This window comes from Cetorhinus maximus, chromosome 3 (genome assembly GCF_964194155.1).
Source record: "Cetorhinus maximus chromosome 3, sCetMax3.hap1.1, whole genome shotgun sequence".
NCBI classification, from domain to species: domain Eukaryota; kingdom Metazoa; phylum Chordata; class Chondrichthyes; order Lamniformes; family Cetorhinidae; genus Cetorhinus; species Cetorhinus maximus.
The window spans coordinates 203165511-203188520 of record NC_135881.1 but is presented as its reverse complement, the minus strand read 5'-3'; the positions used below and the strand labels follow the sequence as shown (position 1 = coordinate 203188520).

General features: G+C 40.6%; 1 protein-coding gene across 7 annotated transcripts in view; it reads left to right on the top strand.

Annotated features, from left to right (window-relative positions):
- relch (RAB11 binding and LisH domain, coiled-coil and HEAT repeat containing) overlaps positions 1 to 23010 on the top strand; it is a 98924-nt gene that overhangs the window by 55844 nt on the left and 20070 nt on the right. For all 7 annotated transcript variants that reach the window (XR_013576262.1, XR_013576263.1, XM_078539640.1 and 4 more), the window contains 10 exons: positions 374 to 464; positions 5419 to 5490; positions 5576 to 5716; positions 5859 to 6023; positions 8578 to 8725; positions 10878 to 11034; positions 11489 to 11612; positions 17032 to 17080; positions 17832 to 17917; positions 18013 to 18119. Coding sequence is in view for 5 of the 7 variants with exons in the window: in XM_078539640.1 (XP_078395766.1) it covers positions 374 to 464; positions 5419 to 5490; positions 5576 to 5716; positions 5859 to 6023; positions 8578 to 8725; positions 10878 to 11034; positions 11489 to 11612; positions 17032 to 17080; positions 17832 to 17917; positions 18013 to 18119 (1140 nt within the window). In the remaining 2 variants the exon portion in view is untranslated. The remainder of the gene's footprint in view (positions 1 to 373; positions 465 to 5418; positions 5491 to 5575; positions 5717 to 5858; positions 6024 to 8577; positions 8726 to 10877; positions 11035 to 11488; positions 11613 to 17031; positions 17081 to 17831; positions 17918 to 18012; positions 18120 to 23010) is intronic.

Sequence of the window (23010 nt, the reverse complement as noted above, 5' to 3'; positions counted from 1 at the left end):
AATAATTCTCAAATTGAGTTCAGTTGGAATAATCCAATTACAATCAAGGGCAAAGAATCGTTTGTTGTGGAGACACTCTAGAAGATATTCCATCAGTAATAAATGTTTATCTGGAAGCCAAGGTTGATGGTAAATTTCATTTTCTGATATGCCAGTCTTTTGTTTGTCAGACAAACTGATTTGTTTAAGAAAACGTTTAAAATACATTTTGCATTTGACCAGACGTTCTGAGGAACGTGTATGGAAAGCTGTATGAGAGCAGTGAACTGGCTACCAGAAGACGCTTGATCAAATGGGAGGAAAATCTCATGGGACATAACAGCAAAGACTCTACATCAGTAACCTGGTTCATTTCTCTTCCTTTTCGTTCTAGACAGATGATCCTAACAGGCTGTGTAGCATTCGCTCGGCACGTTGGACCAACTCGTGTTGAAGCTGAACTTTTACCACAGTGCTGGGAACAGGTAAATGCAAAATCTATTTTGAAATTTAAAAATAACTTTAAGAATTTGTTACCAGGGTCAATGATTACCTTTTTTTTTTACTACTTTTGCAACTCAAGTTTTAATATAATAGAAGAAACTTCAAGAAGACTGTAACTTTCTAAAAGAATCTAATTGCAGAAATGGCATAGATCACGTGTGGATATAACATCTGGAGTATTAAGATGTTTACAATTGCTGCAAAGCAGGTTGTCACGGCAGAACTACCTGAGCCTTCATGTTGAATCGAGCATTTGAATGTTGGCTGTGTGAATGCCAGAGAAACAACAAGTTGTTGTGGTTAATATTGCATAAGGAGTTTATGGAGAATAGTCCTCCCAAATATTTCATTGTCGGGGCTCCACATTGTTTAAAAAAAAAACATTTTGCCACCCTCTGTGGAAAATCACCTGTTAGCTAGCACTGTTCTCTGAAGAGATTTGCACCATACTGACCTTGGTCCCATCATTATTTCATTTTCTGCCATTGACAACAGCCTTATCTTCTATCTTCTGCCTTAGAATTTTGGTTCTCTTGTGAAATGTCAACACTGTTGCAAAGTTCTGCTTAAATTTATTAATTTTGCTTTTAAAAATTAATTCTGAAGGTTATACCCTGTGGAATTGACAGGACCTTAGATTAGTGTGGGCCTGCACTTGCGTTGGTCCAGTTTGATGGACTCCATCTTTCCTTTCAGTTCAATTTCAAAGTCTGTACCAAATGTCATGGATTCCTCTTTCACCAATGCACAAGATGCATTGCCATTACATTCTTAAAAACTTTTTGAAGGGTGCAGCTTAATTCAGATTTAGCAGAAACTCTCAATAGTTCCTTTACTCATTGTGAAGCTATCCTGTTGATGGAGATGTGAAAATTGGATTCCTCCTGAGTAAAACATCAATGAACCAGTTAAAAACTTCCATTAGGTGTCAGTTTATAATTGGATTGTTTAACTATTCTTCAGTATACAATGAAGCAGGAAGAAATTGTTTCTGTATCAGCATTCAATAACGAAATAGGCCAGCAGAGTGGAACCGTTATGTGACTGCTGTTATCTCAGTTATATAAATGGGTTAAAGTTTCTGAAACCACGGAGAGGTGTCTCTCAGCCACCCACAGATTCGCCCATTGGTTTTATGGAACTGAGGATTTCAAAGTTATTCTTGCATTCAAAGGTAGAATATTATTTAGCAAGCTGGTGCGTGTACCCTGGGAGCTTCTTAAAGGACTAATGGACATAGCAAGATATATAGAAATGAGCTCCAATAGACTGACTAAGCAGACACCCTGATGGGAAAGAGCTGGAACGCATGTTCACATTTGAGCACTGGCGCAATTTAGTTAGAATTTGAGATTCCATACAGGGTGTGCACCACATTCAGAGTTTGGAAAGAAAACGATCTATCTGATCTTTATTAAAATTCATCCCTGCTGGGAGGGTTATTGAATTGGTTTACATTGATAGATGTACCTTATCTTGTATGTTATACAACTGGAGGAGTTATGAAGTTACATGTGCTCTTTGAGCTTGAGTTTCTTTTGTCTAGGACACAGTACAGAAGTTTCACCTGCTACCTCATTTTCTTTTGCACAACTTGCATGTAACTAGGGAAGGAGATCTCTTACTGGCTGCAGCTGGTTTCCAATGAGAGCACTCTGGAAGCACGTTACTAGAGAGAATGACAGTTTGTGTGGTGGAATGAGTCACATCACACCAGGACAGTATCCACCAGAGCAACACAGTCAATATCCTGGAAGCTATCTCTGGTCCTGTGAAACCCTTTGAAAATTGCAGTCCAGTGGACTGTGGCCTTCTGTGTATCCCCACTCTCCTCACCCCTGATTGGTAGTTTTGTCTTCAGCTGTTTAAGCCCTTCACTCTGGAGTTTCCTCATTAAATCGCTTCATCTCCCTCTTCTGCTTCATGAATCCCCTTTAGAACCACCTCTTTGCCCTTTGGCATCCTCCTAATATTTCCTTTGGCTTAGCATCCATACCTTGGTTTTTTTTAATATTAATAGCACTATATAAAGGCAAGTCATTGTAACACATGAGACTGTAGCATATCAAGAAGATAACTCAACCCTTGAAAGCAGCGAGGAATAGGTAATAGCTGTGGCCTTGTCCACATCAGCCACAAGTTATTTTTTAAAAATTAGCTACAAAAACCTTCAAATGGGAGTATGTCTAATTTACATGTGTAGTTGAAAGAATGCTAGGTTCTGATGATCTGAAAGGGTAGCATTTCAAGGAGGGGTATTGAGTGGAAAATTGTTGCTGGTGGGGAGTCACTGAGCTTCATGTAGATACTGTTTACAATTTTTATCAATGATTTGTAGGATGGAATGTTCCACTGCACATTCATGTTGGTTCCACATTTAGAGGATTACTTAACAGTGTACTTTGGGGAGAACAAGGCAGTTCCCTGTTGCCCACCCCACCTCATTTGAAGCAAGTATGGGAAGCTCTTATACCTAGCCAGTAATATTGGTGACAAAGTTTGCATTAATATGAGCTTGAGAAAAATTATTGCCAAACGAGCTTAACCCATTGTTAAGTTTACTTAATCATTTTGGTATTCTTGACATCTTGAGTGGCCTTCGTTTGTACAAAAAACATTAAAATGACCCACACTTCATAGTGATGTAAGTTAAGTAAGTGGGCAAAGATCTGGCAAATGGAGTATAATGTGGGCAAATGTGAAATTGTCCATTTTGGCAGGAAGGATAAAAAAGCTTATTATCTAAATGGTGAGAGATTGCAGAGCTCTGAGATTCAGCAGGATCTGGGTGTCCTAGCGCATGAATCACAAAAGGTTAGTATGCAGGTAATTAGGAAAGCTAATAGAATGTTATCATTTATTGTGAGGGGAATTCATTACAAAAGTTGGGAGGTTATGCTTCAGTTGTACAGGGCACTGGTGAGACTACCTCTGGAGTATTGTGTACAGAACTGGTCTCCTTACTTAAAGAAAGATGTAAATGTGTTTGAAGCAGTTCAGCGAAGGTTTACTAGATGAATACCAGGAATGGATGGGTTGTCATATGAGGAAAGGCTGGACAGGTTAGGCTTGTATCCACTGGAATTTAGGAGAGTAAGAGGCAACTTAATTGAAACCTTTAAGATCCTGCGAGGTCTCGACAGGGTGGATATAGAGAGGATGTTTCTACTTGAGGGAGAATCTAGATCTAGGGGTCACTGTCTTAAATGAATGACCCCTTATTTTTAAACAGAGATGAGCAGAAATTTTTTCTCAGGGCTGAGAGTCTTTGGATCTCTCTTCCTCAAAAGGCAGTGGAAGCAGAGTCTGAATATTTTTAAGGCGGAGCTAGCTAGATTCTTGATTAACAAGGGGTGAAAAGTTATCGGGGGTAGGCAGGAACGTGGGGTTGAGATTGCATTCAGATCAGCCATGATCTTATTGAATGGCAGAGCAGGCTCGAGGGGCCAAGTGGCAGCCTCCTCCCAATTCATATGTTCATAAAGACTTGGTTGGGGTGAGGTTTCATTTTTGCTTTCATTAAATTTTACTATATGTTCTCAACTGGCAATCTTTTTCACAAAACTATACATTTTAAGGTAGTGCTTCTAAAAGTTATGATCTGATTGCTGCTCCCAGTGCTGCAGTGAAGGATCTGGCAGCAGAGAATGCAGTATTTTGGCTCACAACTAGGATTCTGAGCATAGTTTAACTTGACTGGGAGAAATGTGAAGCAGAGGAATGGATACTACCCCATCTAATCCCTCTCGCCTAAAAAAAAAAAATTGTCAACCTCTTAAGGATATTGGCAAACACTTAGTACTGGCCATGACCCTGGTCTCTATGTGAAAAGCTTATCATTCTGTCCCTTAATTTCAATAATGTACAAGCAAGTTCCCTCCTTGGAGAGATCAGCAAAGCCTAATGTCCATGATGTTAATCAAGAAATAAAAGCAAAAAAACCTTACTGATTCATTTTAAGGGGGGAGGGGGGGTGTCGGGGTCAAGTGAGGAAATCCAACGAATTTCTATTATTTTTTTTTACAATGCTTAATACTTTTTTTCATTCATGAAATGTGGGCGTTGCTGACAAGGGCAATGGTTATTGCCCTTACAATGGTGGTGGTGAGCCACCTTCTTGATCAGTTCCATGATTTTGACCCAGTGAAGATGAAGGAGCGATGATGTATTTCCAAGTCAGGATGGTGTATGGCTTGGAGGTGATGATGTTCCCATCTGTCTGCTGCCTTTGTTCATTTAGGTGGTAGAGGTCGTGGGCTTGAGAGGTGCTTTTGAAGCCCCTGTGGTTTGCTGCATGACATCTTGTAGATGGTACACACTGCAGCCATGGTGAGCCAGTGATGGAGGGAGTGAATGTTTAAGAAGTTGGATGGGGTGCCAATCATGCAAACTGCTTTGTCAAAACTTGTGTTGAGAACGTCTCAGTAATGTGCTTGTGAGAAAGTCAACAATGATATGTTGCATGTCTGTATGTCATGAACCCTTAAATTTGCCAGCAGCACCAGGGATCCCTGAGCTAACCTTGCTTGCCTTAAGTTTTCAGTTTCAGAAGACAGCTCATGATAGCTGTTTGCCTTTATGGGCATCATGATGTTGGTGATGGTATTTTTTTTTCAATGTTGTCATGCTGTCTTTCCAATGACCTAACCAAGACTGGCAGGTCCTCATCCAGACAAAGTTTGGGTCCAAATCTCAGCAGAAGGCAAAATTTGGACCAGGTATTTCATTCTTTGTCACTGTTAAATAATTATGGCAACAGGTTACCAGCCTACAACCTCCAATAGAAATGTTTTTAACTTATTGTCTTCATTTTCCTATTTTCTTACTTTCAACCTATTGTTGATGAATTTGACTTGAAGTAAATAATGTCACCATAGGGAAAAGGGAAGTGTTGAGCATTTTGTTCATGTTACAATGTTTGTCCTCTTTCTCCAGATCAATCACAAGTATCCAGAAAGGAGATTGCTAGTGGCTGAAGCCTGTGGAGCACTTGCACCCTACTTGCCTGTAAGCAACATTTGACTCTTTCTATTTAAAAACAAAAAAATAAGTCCAGTGATTATTGAGCTAAATTGATGATTCTCATTTCCAGAAAGAAATTCGCAGTTCACTGGTGCTTTCAATGCTGCAGCAGATGTTGACAGAGGATAAGGCAGATCTTGTACGAGAGGCAGTCATTAAAAGCCTTGGTATTATTATGGCATACATTGATGATCCTGATAAATATTTGCAGGTATAGTATTCTGCCAAGTTAGCTGTGGTTATGGATTTCATCTTTTTCTATTCAGGTCAAATATCTTTATGGAAGTTCCCACTTTTTTTGTTCCTCTATTTTTGTTCCTCTATTAAAATAGGCTTTTTTCCCCCCACCGCAGGGTTTTGAACTACAAATGTCTGCCTTAAATGACCCTTCAGAGAGGGTAATTAATGCTACACATCAAGTTTTCCTGCCAGCTTTTGCAGCATGGACCACAGAACTGGGTAAACTCCAGTCTCATCTCATTCCGACTCTGCTAAGCAACATTGAAAAAATACTCAGGGTAGGTGTAAAGAATGTAATGTATTTCTTTTTAAACTTGCTGCAAGTCCCATTAACCTATCACCTCTATGCTTACCTGCTTTGGCTCCTGGTCTGATGATAATGGCTCAATTTTTAAATTCTCATCTTTGTCTTTCAATGCCTCAGTGTCATTGCCCTTCCCATCTCTATAACCTCCTCCAGCCCCCCAACCACTCAAACTCTATACTCCTTCAATTCTGGCCCCTTGAGCATCTCCAACTTTAATGGTGCCACCATTTAGCTACCTGGGGCCAAAGATCTGAACTTCCCTCTCTAAACATCCTTGTCTCTGTACCCCTTTCTCCTCCTTTATGACTGTCTTTAAAACCTACCTCTTTGACCAAACTTTCTCCCCCTGTCCACATACCTCCTCACGCAGTTCAGTTTTAAATCTTGTTGGATAGCTCTCTTGTGAATGGCCTTGAGACATTTTAGACAATAGATAAATGCAAGTTTATGGTCTCTGCAGATTACTGTTAATCAGTGATCAGCGCAGGCCAAGAGTATCCCTGGAAAGTTACTAAAATAAAAATGGGGAGATTGGGGGTGAGAAAACTAAGAAAATGTGCCTCGGAACCCAAAAAGCAATGCTTTTCATGACTGATTTTGTTATGTTAAAATGTTTCTTCAGTTGGAAACTACTTGTGGTGAATTAAACTGTTCAATTGCGCTTGTGTTTGTCTTGTTGCAATCCTAAATGTAATCAAACTGATGGTTTCAGGTGGATTTGGGTTGTATATCTCCTCATTGACTCTGTGCATTATAGTGCAATGCGTTTGCAGAGATTGTTCTTCTCAGCCCTGCGTACATTTAATAATGGGATCTCATTTCATGGTTAGTGAATAAGTAGCTTGAGGTGCCCAGGGAAGCATTACAGAAACAAACAACCAAGAATGGGATTGATCTTTGAGAGGCCACGAATGGATTGTGTTTTGGTAGTGTAGAGAGTAAAAATTGCATTTGCCTACAATCCAGAGCCTTCTGCTTTGAAGGACAAACTGGAAGGTAATAGCTCTTGCTTGCCAAAACAGTGACACCTTTTTGTGTGCCATCATTGTGATTACCAACCTCCCAATCTGAACTTTGTTTTTTCAATACATACTTGATCGGAACCTTATGAACCTTGTTGGATAGCTCTCTTGTGAATGGCCTTGAGACATTTTAGACAATAGATAAATGCAAGTTGTTGGTCTCTGCAGATTACTGTTAACCAGTTTCATGAACTGTGTTGTAGTAGTGGTGAATTTAACTGTATTTGGTCTTTCCAGGATTGGATCCAGCTTTAAGCTACTTAGGCTCTGTTTAAGAGACTGGGTTATCTTTTTGCCCTGTAATGGTTGTTGGGCATTGCAGCATAACATACGAACTAGGAGGAGTAAGTCACTTGGCCCTTCAAGCCTGCTCTGCCATTCAATAAGATCATGGCTGATCTGATTGTAATCTCCCGCCAGACCCCAATAACCTGCCGCCCCCTTGTTAATCAAGAATCTATCTAGCTCTGTCTTAAAAATATTCAAAAACCTACTTTCACTGCCTTTTGAGGAAGAGAGTTCTAAAGATTCTCCACCCTCAGAGAAAAGATTTCTCCTCGTCTCTGCCTTAAATGAGCGCCCCCTTTTTTTAAAAATGTGACTACTAGCTCTAGGTTATCACACAAGAGGAAACATCCACCCTATCAAGACCTCCCAGGACCTGCCCATTCCTGGTATTAGCTAGTAAATCTTCTCTGAACTGCTAAAGCATTTACATCTTTCCTTAAATAAGGAGACCAATACTGTACAAGGTACCCCAGATGTAGTCTCACCAGTGCCTTGTACAACTGAAGCATAATCTCCGTACTTTTGTATTCAATTCCCCTCACAATAAACAGTAACATTCTATTTGCTTTCCTAATTACTTGCTGTAACTGCATGCTAGCCTTTGGTGAATCATGCAGTAGGGCACCCAAATCCCTCTGAATCTGAGCTTGGATAAGACCAGTTGAACTGAAAGGTTGTTGAGACTTGGATTTGATTTAGAGTTTATTTTTTATATCAGGAGATCCAATTTGTAGTCTATTAGGCACATGCACCTTCTTCCCCGCTGCCCCTTCTGCCTGTATCAATCTGTATGTTCTGACCATAGCAGTTTTACATCAGTAATGTAGAATATGACACTTCTTGACCTATATATACTTTAAGGACATACGTCAATGTGCATTGAAAAATAAATCCAGTTCATCCCCTAACCTTTTTTGGACTTAAAGTTTGTAAAAATTTGTTTTCCACATGGAAATGACTGGTATAAGAAATTTGCAAAACCATATGTTTTAATATTTACTTTGGGTTAGTTAAAAGAATTTAAGTTGTTCAGCAAGTCCTTAATCTTGAAAGTAATCATGAGCATGTTCCTCTAGAACTTCTTAATATTTGATATTAATAGCTAATTTTGTGTAGGTTGCTATATTTTCTTTTAAATGTCTATCTACTGACCCTCATCTGAGGCTGCGTTATTTCTAAATCTGAAATATTTTGTTTCTGCATATTCTCACCTAGGATGGAGAGCATGGACTTGATGAGCATAAGCTCCACCTACATCTTTCAGCCATGCAATCACTGATTCCACCACTCTTTGCACTCGTATTGAAAAATGCACCTTTCGCAAGCAAAGCAAAGCTTCAAGGAGAGGTGCCGCAGATAGAGGGTAGTATATTGTACAGTGATCTGCTAATGAATAGTGTTTATATTTTTTTTTTAAAACTGTCCAAATGCAGTTTTGGTGAGGCCACACTGGATAATTGCAAGCATTTTGTGTGTCCTGCGTTCAAATCAGCGTTGCACTTCAGGATAATTAAAGAAGATCTTTGAGGATGGTTTGACGACTTGTGGGGGTTTTAACATTAGGAGGCCACTTTTGGTTCCAGCCACACATTCATGAAGTTTAGAGGAAAAATAATAACTGCGTAAAGATTGGTGATTCCCTTCATCATTCAATTCAATATTGTTGTCAGTATAATGTGCGGTCTATTGGCTGTTTATCTGACTGTGCATTCACTAAGGTAAATCACTACGGGATTCTTCCACTCGCCGTCCTCCACGCTTGGCAGATGTGCCATGGAAAACCCGGGAACAAAATTGTCAGGGGTAGCATTTACTGATTCCAGGGTCCCCTGCAAGTTACGAAGGGCAAGCAGGAGAACTCTCGATCATTAGCCCCCTCCTTTTCTCTGATGTAACTGTGCTCTTCAACATTTTCTTTTCTTTCAAACCATTGGGCATCATAATTTGCATCACACACTACATTTTGATCACAAATCTTTATTTCAAAACAATAAACTTAAAAAGTATGCCAAAATTACATACATTAGCAATGTATTGCTTTGGTTATATCATATTCTTCCTTTTAAAGTTTCTAATTAAATGTTTAAAGCTAGGTAGGAATGTGTGTAGACAGATGAAATACTTATAGGACAGATGAAAGATGTGGAGAAGTGTGAAATGATTCATTTTGGTAGGAAGAACACGGAGAGACAATACAAATTGAAGGGTACATTTCTACAGGGGTGCAGGAGCAGAGGGGACCTGGGTGTATATATGTACAAATCATTGAAGGTGGCAGGCCAGATTGAGAGAGTGGTCAATAAAGTGTGGCATCCTGGGCTTTATAAATGAAGGCATGGAGTACAAGAGCAAAGAAGTTATGTTAAACCTATATGAAACACCGGTTTGGCCTCAACTGGAGTATCCTGTCCAGTTTTGGCACCACATTTTAGGAAGGATGTGAAGGCATTAGTGAGGGTGCAGAAAAGATCCTCAAATGGGTGAGGAGTTCCAGTTACATATAGAGATTGGAAAAGTTGGGACTGTTTTCCATGGGGAAGAGGTTGAGAGGAGATTTGACCAGAGGTATACATAATCATAAGAAGTCCGTTGGTAGTAGGATTGAGAACCAGAGGACACCAATTTAATATAACTGGCAAAAGACACAATGGCAAAGAAGCAATGGAGACATGAAGAAAAACTTTTTTTAATGCAGCTGGTGGTTAGGATCTGGAATGCACTGCCTGAGTGTGCTGGAGGCAGGTTCAATTTAGGGATTCAAAAGGGAATTGATCATTTTCTTTTTTTATATTCTTTCATGGGACGTGGGTGTTGGTGGCTAGGCCAGCATTTATTGCCCATCCCTAATTGCCCTTGAAGGTGGTGAGCCACCACCTTGAACCACTGCAGTCCATGTGGTATAGGTACTCTCTCAGTGCTGTTTCTGAAAAGGAAAAATCTGCAGGGCTACAGGGAAGAAATGGGGGGAGTAGCACTAGGTGAATTGCTCCTGCAGAGGGCCAGCATGGACATGACAGGCCGAATGGTTACACCACAGAAAGCAGCCATTCTATGATTCTATTCTAGGATTCTCGGTGGTATGTCGTTTATGGAGGACAGTCAATCAACAACAAGGATTGAATGGTGGTTTTAAGTAATAATAGATGCTCTGGAATTTTGCTTAATAATTGGAGGTCACTGGATTGAAATGTATTTGTGAAAAAGATTCCCTGAATAATTTATTTGCTAGGATAAATTGTTCATGGTCTGTGGATGGTATTGACTTTTTATATTAGCAGTGAGCTATAATGCCCTAATGCCATGGCACCTACCTGAGATCAGCAATGGGACTAAACCAGGAACATCCCCTGGTCTTACTTGGTTAAACTCAGCAAGCACACCAAAGGTTAAGAAAATTTAATGCATCTGTGGAAATTGAGGAGAAAATTGAAGTGGCAAATGCTTCCCTTACTGAAAACATGACCAGCCACATATATGTGTGTCTCAGCCATGAAACCACTTTATTTTCTTTTTAGTGACTAGATTCCCTCGACCAGCTTCCCCTCTTCAAGATGTGGCGACAATCATTGGAAGCAGAGAACAGTTATCGGTGCTATTGCAACTTTATGATAATCAGCTAGAACACGAAGGCACAACTGGCTGGGAGAACCTTCTGTGGGTCGTCAACCAGCTGTGAGTTGGTGGTGTCTCTTATCCTCCTTCCAACAATGTCCTTTAAAAACTGCTGGCTGTAATTCCTTATTGACACCAATGAATGAACCATAGTGCTTATTGCTGCACGATTGTTTCAAAGACAATTCCAACATGGTGCATATTTTAACATGGGTCAATATTAAATATTTACCTTGGAGAATGATGATAACATCCTCAAATATGAAGAATTGTTTGTTTTTAAAATTCCATGTCTTAAAAGAAGCTTTTAATTTTCATCCAATCTTTTGGCTCCTAGGTGTTGACTTATGATTTTATAGACAGCTTATTGACGGTTCAAATGTTATGAATTATTGTAAACATTTTGTTGGAGTGTTCAGGATCATTTGGACCTTAGTCGTTTCATCACTCATCTGAAGGTTACTGAAGGTCCAGCCACAAAATGGATCTAAGTCACTCTATTCTTTCTTTACAGATTACCGCACTTAATAGAAACCGTTGGTAAAATTAATGTTACTTCCACGTCCTGTGTCCATGATTTCTCCCGGTATTTCTGGAGGCTGTGTCGGACATTTGGTAAAATTTTCACAAACACAAAGGTGGGTTAATTTAAACTGCTTGTCAATAGTTATACTTTAAATGAGCATTAGAACAATGCAGATGGTTGTACCTTTAACTAATACATGTAATAGTTTATTTTAGCTTTTAAATGTTCCTGCTCAAGGATTCTCCCCACCTATTTAATCTCTTGAGGGTGAGTTCTGCAATCATTCAAGCATAAGTAGGCCATTTGGCCCCTCGAGCCTACACCGCCATTCAATAAGATCATGGCTGATCTGTTCTATGTTCTAAATTCCACATTCCCATCTACCCCTGATAACCTTCGATTCCCTTGCCTAACAAGAATCTATCTACCTCCACCTTAAAAATATTCAATAACCCCACTTCCACCGCCTTCAGAGGAAGTGTGTTCCAAAGTCGCACAACCCTCTGAGAAAAAATTTATCCCCATCTGTGTCCTAAAAAGGGCAACCCCTAATTTTAAAACAGTGCCCCCTAGTTCTCGACTCGTCCATGGGGAAACATCCTTTCCACGTCCACCTTGTCGAGACAGTTCAGGATCTTATACATTTGTTTCCTCTTACATGCTGAAGTCACCCATCACTCTTCTAAACTCTAGTGGAAACAAGCTCAGTCTGTCTAACCTTTCCTCATAAGACAACCCGCTCATTCCAGTTATCAAACCTCCTCTGAACCACCTCCAATGCATTTACATCCTTCCTTAAATAAGGAGACCAAAACAGCACAGTATTTGTGGTGCGGTCTCACCAATGCCCTGTAAAGCTGAAGCATAACATTATTACTTTTATGTTCCATTACTCTTGTAATAAAGGTTAGCATTCCATTAACCTTTTTAATTACTTGCTGTACCTGCATACTAACTTTTTGTGACTCATTCCATGACACGACCTCAATCCACCTGCACCTCGGAATTCTGCAGCTATTCTCTATTTAAGTAATACTCTGCTATTTTATTCTTCCTGCCAAAGTGAACAACTTCACATTATCCTACATTATATTCCATCTGCCAGATTTTTGCCCATTCACTCAACCTTTCTATATCTCTCTGCAACCTCCTTATGTCCTCTTCACAACATACATGCCTACCTATCTTTGTGTCATTTACAAATTTAGCTACCATGCCTTCACTCCCCTCATCTAAGTCATTGATATAAATTGTAAAATGTTGAGGCCCCAGCAGAGATCCCTGCAGGACTCCACTTGTCACATGCTGCTAATCCGAAAAAGACCCATTTATGCATACTCTGTTTTCTGCTAGCCAGCCAATCTTCTATCCATGCTGATATGTTACCCCCTACACAAGAGCTTTTATTTTCCACAATAACCTTTGATGTGGCACCTTAACAAATGCTTTCTGGAAATCCAAGTACAGTATATCCACAGGCTCCCCTTTATCCACAGTGCATGTTGCTCCCTCAAAGAACTCCAATACTCCAAATTGGTTGAACACTACTTCCCTTTCACAAAAATATGCTGACTTTTCCCGATTACTTTGAGTTTCTCTAAGTGGCCTGCCATAACCACCTTAACGATTGATTGATTCTAACACCTACCCACAACTGACATCAAGCTAACTGGCCTATAGTTCACTGTTTTCTGCCTCCCTCCCTTCTTGAATAGAGGGATTATATTTGCTACTTTCCAGTCTGATGGAACCTTTCCAGAATCTAGCGAATTTTGGAAAACTAACACCAATGCACCTACTATCTCATTAGCCACCTCTTCTAAGACCCTAGAATGAAGTTCATCAGCTCCCATTGGTTTGCTTAGTACCGCTTCCCTAGTGATTGTAATTTCACCAAGTTCCTCTCTCCCTTCCACCTTCTGATTTACAGCTATTACTGGAACATTTTTTGTATCCTCTATAGTAAAGACAGAAGCAAAATGTTTGTTCATTTCATCAGCCATTTCTTTATCTACAATTAACTCCCCACTGTCACTCTAGAGGACTAACTTTTTTTTCTTCCTTTTTAAAATACCTGCAGAAACTCTTGCTATCTGTTTTTACATTTCTAGCTAGCTTCCTCAGTCTAATTTCTTTCCCCGATTAGCTTTTGTCATTCTCTGCCATCCTTTATTTTCTGACCAATCATCTGACCTGTCACTCATCTTTGCACAGTTATATGCTTTTTCCTTAAGTTTGATGCTTTCCTTAACTTTAGTTAACCACAGATGGTGGGTCTTCCCCTTAGAATTTTTATTTATAGTGGGAATGTACTCATTGAGTATTCTGAAATATCCCCTTAAATGTCTGCCACTTCTCCTCTATTGATCTATCCCCTAGCCTAGCATGCTAGCTCAGCTTTTATGCCCACATAGTTGCCCTTATTTAAGTTTAAAACACTAGCCTCAGACCCACTCTTCTCCCTTTCAAACTGGATGTAAAATTCAATCATATTGTGGTCGCAGCTACCTGGCAGTGCCTTCACTCTGAGGTCATTTAATTAATCCTGTCACATTACACGATACCAAGTCTAGTATAACCTGCTCTCTGGTTCCAGAACATGCTGCTCTAAGAAACTACCAATCTTGAAAGCATTCTATGAACTCCTCATCCAGGCTACGACTGCCAATCTGATTTTTCCAGTTTATATGTAGATTGAAGTCACCATGATTATTGCCATCCCTTTATCACAAGCACCCAATATTTCTTCTTGTATACTTTGTCCTACATTGTGGTTATTGTTAGGGGGCCTGTAGACCACTCCCACTAGTGACTTCTTTCACCTACTATTCCTCATCTCCACCCAAACAGATTCTACATCCTGTTCTCCTGAACTAAGGTCATCTCTAACTATTACACCAATGCCATCCTTGATCAACAGTGCTATCCCTCCACCTTTACGTAGCTTCCTATTCTTCTTTAATATCATATACCCCTCAATAATCAGGACCCAATCCTTGTCATCGTGCAGCCACATCTCGGTAATGGCTATCAGATCAGATTTACTTCAATGTGCGCTATAAATTCATTCATACTTTATGAACACTAAGTGCATTCAGACACAGCTTTTAGTTTTGTCTTTGTTATCTTTGTAACATCTAGTCTTGACTATTGGTGTATTCTTAGGTTTTATCTCTGTCCCTTTCTGCTATTCTGTGACTCTCCACCACCCCCCTTTCCCATATTACTAATATGGTGTCCTGCCATGAACTACTCCTTGATTTGCCACATCTACCCAAGCTTCACCCCTCACCACCCTTGTTTAGTTTAAGGCCCTCTCTACTTCTCTAGTTATGTGATTCACAAGAATACTGGTCCCAGCACGGTTCAGGTGTAGACCATCCCAACGGTACAGCCCCCACTTTCCCCATCACTGATGCCTGTGCCCCACAAACCGGAACCCACTTCTCCCGCGCCAGTCTTTGAGCTATGCTTTAATCTCTTATCTTATTTGCTATATGCAAATTTGCATGTGGCTCAAGTAATAATCCAGAGATTATTACCTTTGCAATTCTGGTTCATTTGGTACCTAGCTTCTCATACTGACTATGCAGAACCTCCTTCCTCATCCTACCTATTTCATTGATACCTACAAGGGTATAACGACTGGATCCTCCCCCTCCCACTGCAAGTTCCTCTCCAGCCCTGAGCAGATGTCCCAAACCCTGGCATCAGGCAGGGAACACAGCCTTCTGGACTCTCACTGTTTGCTGCAGAGAACAATGTCAATCGTGCTTACTATACTAACCCTTACTACCACTACGTTCCTGTTTGCTCCCCCCACTTAAATGGCTTCCTGTACCATGATGCCATGGCTAGCCTGCTCATCCATCTTGCACAATTTACTTTCATCTACAGGTTGTGAGCACCTGAAACCTGTTTGACAATTGCAAAGTCTGAGGCTCCTCCACTACTGTCTGCTTGGTCCTATTACCTGCCTCACTCACGGTCACATCCTCCTGTCCCTCACTGCTGACAAAAACAGGTGACCCTAATCTGACAGGCATGACCATCTTCTAGACCAAAGTGTCCAGATATTTCTTCCCCTCCCTTATGTTGCGCAATGTCTGCAGTTCAACTTCCAGATCAACAATCTTGATCCGGGAGTCCTCTAGCTGCTTACACTTTCCGCAGACATATTTGTCATGGGCCGCTTTGTCCAAAAGCTCCCACGTTCCACAGCTGCAACATAACACCTGTCCTGCCACTGTTACTTATATTATTTAGTTAAATTAATTTAATTACTCAATTAACTTAGAGTACTTCCTATGTATAGCATAACTCTTTTCCCCCATGCGCTGAATTCCCACATAAACATAATTTGCTAGTCACTCAGTCTCTGTCTCACTCAGGCATAGTCGCCTGTCTCCTCTCACTGATTGTGCAGTTTGAAAAGCCTGTCTTTTTTATAGACCCTCTAATGAGTCACTGGCTAGTTTAGCTTCCTGCTGCAGTAATTAACACCACTTGAACCAATTGCTTTCAGGTGATTGACAGATAACTGCCACTCCAGCAGTTCTCTGTTTAACACGTTAACTTAACTTAATCGAAGGTTAGTGCTATGTCAGATCTTGATTCTTAATCTGTAGTTAAAAACTGAAAACAACTTACCAGAATTTACCACGTGAACCTAATTCACTACTCACTCAGTCTCCATGTCAGTCTGGCATAGTCGCCTGTCTCCTCGGTTGCCCCTTTCTGATTCAAGCTCCTTGATCTCCAGAAATTGCAATGGTAAGCCACAGGATAATCATCCATGTATGCTGCAGCATGATGAGAGCCAGTGTATCTTATAGAATATTTGATCATTTTGTCCCTGTAATGTCAGAAACCATTGCCAACTAGAGGATTCTAATGGCTCGAGGATTAATGAGTTAAATCTGTTTCTTTCAGAGTTGCACTCATTGTCTAAATCCAGCGAGGCCCCATTTATATCTGTGTCTGTTAGAATTGTAAAGAATCAAATCGTCTTGCCCTTTGTACCCACTCTTTTCTCTAGTAAAGCTGCTGTCTGGAAGTCTAGCTTTTAGGCTTTGTACTGAATTTTCAATTACATCTGATTGAAAATTCCAAAATCATAATTTGAATCACATTTAGATGATTGAATTTCTAAAACAGCAGCTAAAATGACAGCACGTGAAGCAACTGCTCCTGTATAAATGACAACTTAACAACCCGTGACAATCCTGCATGTCCAAATCTAGATTTGATGATTGTTTGCTCTTTTTATAAAATCCAAGTTTGTTCATAAATAACAAAACCAGTAAAACTGAACCACCTGTTGGATCTCTTTTAATTTAATTTTAAAAGGAATGCCTAAAAATTGAATCTTTGATTATTCAATTTACTAAGATGGCTTTTATTTTATTGGTCTGATTTACCATTCCTGTGTTTTGAATGCAGCTGACATAGTAGATATGTACTTGTGTGTGACTTTAGATTGTCTTTGCCTTTGCTGCAATCTAACAATAATGTATATTGTGCACCCTTAGGTGAAGCCACAGTTCCAAGAAATACTGAGGCTATCGGAAGAAGCTGTTGGTAAGCTGCACCCACACACTACCCACACTGTTCAACTTTCCAGTGCTCAAATATTAATTGAAAGCCTCATTTTACAGTTTGACAAGAGAAGAATATAAAACAATATTGCTAGAAAACAAAACATTTAAAATAGATTTAACAGCGTGCCTATCTAGATACAGCTTCAATGAGTTCATTGTGTAAATATGTTTTAATTAAGATTTTTTTTTAAATGTCAGCGCAGCTTATGCAATTGGCTTTCCCAAAGTTTTATCGAACATAACAGGTTTCTGAAACTTAACTGTTAAGTTTTATTCTAAATGTTTCCACTGTTGTCCTTAGGCAGTAGTTTTGAAATCTGTGCTCTTCACTTTTGAGGGGCAACTGTGAAGTTTAAACCCTCATTGACCAGGCATTGCAAAATAAATTAATTCCATTCAGTGATCCATACTGTTGTTAGACCAAAGTTTTAATGTAATTGTCCTATCTAAAGTATCCCCACAAATCTAGAGATTTGTGCTGCACACATGGGTGTACTGAAGAAGGTTATGTTGGTCAAAGTTGTTGTGCATTCTGTTTTATGCTGGTTTTATTATAGCTTTGATTGAATCATTCTGAAGACTAACTCCATTTTAAGTATTCCAATATAATTCTTTGCCTCTTAAAGGTGCCAAAAACTAGTAAGATTAACCATTTGACAAATGGCCTTTGCAACGGGGATTAAGTGCAACAGTTTATGTGACGTTGGTGTTTGTTGTTTTTTTTTGAAAAGATGTATCTGCTACAGCTGGCAATGGGGTGCTAACAAAGGCAACAGTTCCCATATATGCAACTGGAGTACTCACTTGTTACAATCAGGTAAGAGACGTTGGCTTTTGTAATTCTAGAATCATTTAACTCTCGTTTTAGTTAATTAATTGCTGAAATGCTGAGTAAGTGCAACTCTCCTGCAGGAAGAAGACCGGAAACTCTTGGTGGGATTTTTGGAAGATGTAATGACCACACTTTCATTATCTCATGCACCCCTTGATAGTCTGAAGGCTTCGTTTGTAGAACTAGGGTAAGATATATTTTTTCTGAAGACTCAATTCTCCTGAATGTTTGTTTGCATGTTTCTGATGTTCTATATGTAACCCTCTGTCATGCCAACCACCCCCCAAATCCAGTGTCTTATCTCTGATGCCTTCCAGAATTGTGCATATATACATCCTCTTTAGATTTGATGAATGTTTGCTTTGTCCTGATCCCTGATTTGTGTATGTATCAGAGTCCATACTTGCCTACTGAGCACTTCATAATCTGTTCAGTCTTGTCACCAATCCTCTTTCTTCCATCTGTTTCCCTCTTCCATCTTTTTGAATCTTTCTATCTCTGCCTCATTTAGGTGCAGCCTGTTTCTCTAATCTCCCTTGTTCTGATATTCACTATTGTTGTCCATCTGCACATGAACTACCCAATTTTCTTGGTGAGCTGTGCTTTCCTAAACCTTAGAAATAGGCAAGTGAACATTTTTTTTGCACCTCGAGTTCTGATGTGATCCTTATATAAGTGACTGTTAAGACTCCTCTGGTCTGGAACTCTCAGGAAAGAAGAACCAGTTAGAAATCTTATTCCACCCTTTGTGAATTTTTTTAAATCCTGTAACTTGCTGGAAGAGGATGTCTTGTGGTGCAGTTGGTAGCGTCCTGCTTCTGAGCCAGAAGCTTCTGGTTCAAGTCCCACTCCAAGATTTGGTTGCCAAGGAAAGTATGTTCATGACGCAGCCAAACAGGTTGAGTATCAACTTGCAAAACCTTCCAATACATGCCAATGGCAGGTGATGAGACAGATTGAGATTCCTGATCAGCCATGTAATGGAAGGAAAATTGCAGCCTCTATCATTAACCATAGCTCCAGGCTACAGAATGCATGCAAAAGTGTATGTTGCCACAGCAATTCTAACTCCTAGTGGGGCTGGTTGGATCAGTTGGCTGGACAGCCAGTGTGGATCAGATTGGTGCCAACAGCACAGAGTTTGATCCCTGTTCCGGCTGGGGTGGATTCTGGACCTGCCTCCTTGCCCTACCCATGGTGGAGGTCGCTATGCCTTGGGTCAGACCCTGTCTTTGGACAAAGAAGAGGAGCTTGCCGGGATCTCTGTGAACCACAGGACAAATGTCTATCTCCTTAACCAATAAGACTTTAATTTAAAAGCAAAAAACTGCGGATGCTGGAAATCCAAAACAAAAATAAAAATACCTGGAAAAACTCAGCAGGTCTGGCAGCATCTGCGGAGAGGAACACAGTTAACATTTCGAGTCCGAATGACCCTGCAACAGAACTAAGTAAAAATAGAAGAGACGTGAAATATAAACTGGTTTAAGGGGGGGTGCGACAAGTAGAGCTGGATAGAGGGCCAGTGATTGGGGGAGATAGCCAAAAGATGTCACAGACAAAAGGACAAAGGTGTTGAAGGTGGTGATATTATCTAAGGAATGTGCTAATTAAGGGTAGAAAGCAGGACAAGCAAGGTACAGATAGCCCTAGTAGGGGTGGGGTGAAGGAATCGAAAAAAGGCTAAAAGGTAGAGATAAAACAATGGATGGAAATACATTTAAAAATAATGGAAATAGGTGGGAAAAGAAAAATCTATATAAATTATTGGGGAAAAAGGGGGTGGATCGGAAAGGGGGTGGGGATGGAGGAGAGAGTTCATGATCTAAAATTGTTGAACTCAATATTCTGTCCAGAAGGCTGTAAAGTGCCTAGTCGGAAGATGAGTTGCTGTTCCTCCAGTTTGCGTTGAGCTTCACTGGAACAATGCAGCAGGCCAAGGACAGACATGCAGGCATGAGAGCAGGGTGGAGTGTTGAAATGGCAAGAGACAGGGAGGTCTGGGTAATGCTTGCGGACAGACCGAAGGTGTTCTGCAAAGCGGTCACCCAGTCTGCGTTTGGTCTCTCCGATGTAGAGGAAACCGCACCTACTTCCATTATTTTTAAATGTATTTCCATCCATTGTTTTATCTCTACCTTTTAGCCTTTTTCGATTCCTTTACCCCACCCCACCCCACCCCACCCCCACTAGGGCTTTCTGTACCTTGCTTGTCCTGCTTTCTACCCTTAATTAGCGCATTCCTTAGATAATATCACCACCTTCAACCCCTCTTTGTCCTTTTGTCTGACATCTTTTGGTTATCTCCACCTATCACTGGCCCTCTATCCAGCTCTACTTGTCCCACCCCCCCTTAAACCAGCTTATGTTTCACCTCTCTTCTTTTTTTACTTAGTTCTGTTGAAGAGTCATACGGACTCGAAACGTTAACTGTGTTCCTCTCCGCAGATGCTGCCAGACCTGCTGAGTTTTTCCAAGACTTTAATTTACTCTATTTCCACCTCAGTCGTTCCTGTTTCTTGCTCAATCCTTTGAATCAAATCAGATACAGAAAGAGAAATAGTGGGAGGGAAAATAAAATTGAGTTGAGGGGAAAAGTCACTTTTTTTTTAGGACTGTTTTACTTTTACTTTTTTAAAATCCTTAATGACAATTAACTACATTCTGGAATGAAATTGAACCCTTTAAGCTCTTCCTATTTTGGGCCATTTGAGGTTGAATGGCATTGCATTAACAATTATGTTAAAAGGGTGCTTGTGTCTTAATTACCAAACTTAACTTTCTATGGTGAGTTTAATCAGCAATTAATGTGCAACTACAGGAAGTTCTTAAAAATAACAGGGAGACTAAGGATGAGGAGCCATTAATGTGAATCAAACAAGGAGAGCCACATAAACCAACCAGCAAGTTCGGGAGATTCGCGATTCAGGTGCATCTCTTAATCCCCTGAATTTGCTGGCCAATTTGCACGCTAATAATGGCATGGAACATTCACATGCCATTATTTTCCCAGCAGGATCCAGTCCGTTGCTTCACACCACAGGGTCTGTACCAGGTCTGTTTCTGTCCCCTATAACATCCTTTTGCCTTTCTTCAGTAATACTTTTTTTTAATTCTTTCATGGAATGTGAGTGTCACTGGCGAGGTCAGCATTTATTACCCTTGAACTGTGTGGCTTGGCAGTTGAGTGAACCACATTGCAGTGGGTCTGCAGTCACATATAGGCCAGACTGGGTAAGGGTGGCAGAACAAGATGGGTTTTTACAACAATCAATAATAGTTTCATGGTCACCATTACTGAGACTAGTTTTCAATTCCGGATGTTTTAATTGAATTTAAATTCCAACAGTTGCCATGGTGGGATTTGAACCCATGTCCCCAGAGCATAAGCTCTGGGCCTCTGCATTACTCGTCCAAGGCCATTACCACTTTGCCACTTCCTCCCCCTACAGCTTCTGTTGTAGCTCCAACTGAACGGTTTACCACCTTCAAGCACACGTGGCAATCCATTTTTCCTAAGTAAATAATCCATTACATCCACAATTTCTCTTTACTTTTCAACCTTCTCCTTTGTCCAAGCTAACCTCCCTTGTTTATTTACTGTGTTCTTACTTTCCTCTGCATTTTATGGTCTGTGCATGACATCAGTGCAGTTATTTTTGATCCCTGATGGTATCTAGTTACCCACGATTATCTCCTCACTTCTGTCTGCACATATAACTTCCTGCCTTTTCTAAAGTTGTAAATCTTCCCTTGAACTCAATGATCTACTAAACCTAGTTTTCTCATTTGTAAGCATCCCCAAAAAGCAAGCCTCAGCCTCCATTTCACTTTTTACTCAGCCCTTCTAATCTTCTCTCACCACCCTCACTTGATATAATTTCTTATGGGAGCCATTTATTTTCTTTTCCTCATCCTCAACTTCCCATGTTTTTAATCTTCATATGCCCAGGGTGAATTCTTGGGCAGAATTTTCCCCCCATCGGGGGGAGGAAGTTGATGGGCTGGCGCGTGCGGGCGCACTTCCGATCGGCAACCCCAATTGGAGGCGTGGCGCCAATTAAGGCCCACCCAGCGTGACGTTTGCAGGGAAGCGCTGTGCAGGCCAGGGGGCAATCCCAAAATCGAGAGTGCGCTCTTTCACGCATGTGCACAAAAGAGCGCACTCGTCTCCCTGAGGCTAAGTGCTGCCTCAGGGAGATCACCTCTACTTTCAACAATATTAAAAATAGAAAAAAAATCCCTTACTTGTCCCCTCATGTGACAATGTCACATGAGTTGGGACATGTTCATAATTTCCATAACAACTTTAATAAAATTTTTAAAACCCTACGTGGAACCTCATCCCGCCGGTGGATGAGGTTTCATGTTTTTTCTAGTTGCTGCCGGGTCTCCTGGCCTGCCCGCCAACCTTAAGGTTGGACGGGCAGGCCCTTTAATTGCTCAATTGACCCTGTCAATGGCCTCAATTGGCCATTGACAGGTCAGCGGGCGCGCAGCTGATTTTGCTGCGCCCCACCTCCCTGAAAATTTAAATGAGGCATGGTGACGGCGGGAGTTCTGCCCGACGTCATCCCGCGTTACTTTATGCGTCAGCGAGCGGGCCCCACCCCCGCTCGCCAACGGTAAAATCCTGCCCTTTAAGTTTGCTGAGGTGTTCTGATAACATAGTCCTTTTTAAATACTGTAAGATGCTCTCCTTAACATTGCTTCAATTCAGTGATTCCCTTTTAAGTTTTGCTTCTCATATTCAGTTTAGTTTCTAGCAGTTGTGTCCCTTTAAATTTGAACTATTGTCAATGTTTATTTTTTCCCTATACACTGCTGCTTTGATTTTTCTAGCTTCAGAAGGAAAGTTTAGTTTGGTACTGCGCCTTCCTTTTCTATCCAGTATACTTAGGTGGGGATTCCACTGGGACCTGTTTTAATTTCCTATCGCAGGGTTTTAGTCGTCTTCAGAGTTAATCCACCTCAATGTATTTGGATCAAAACTTAAAAGGGAATCACTGAATTGAAGCAGTGTTAAGGAGAGCATCTTACAGTCTTTAAAAAGGATCATGTTATCAGAACACCTCAGC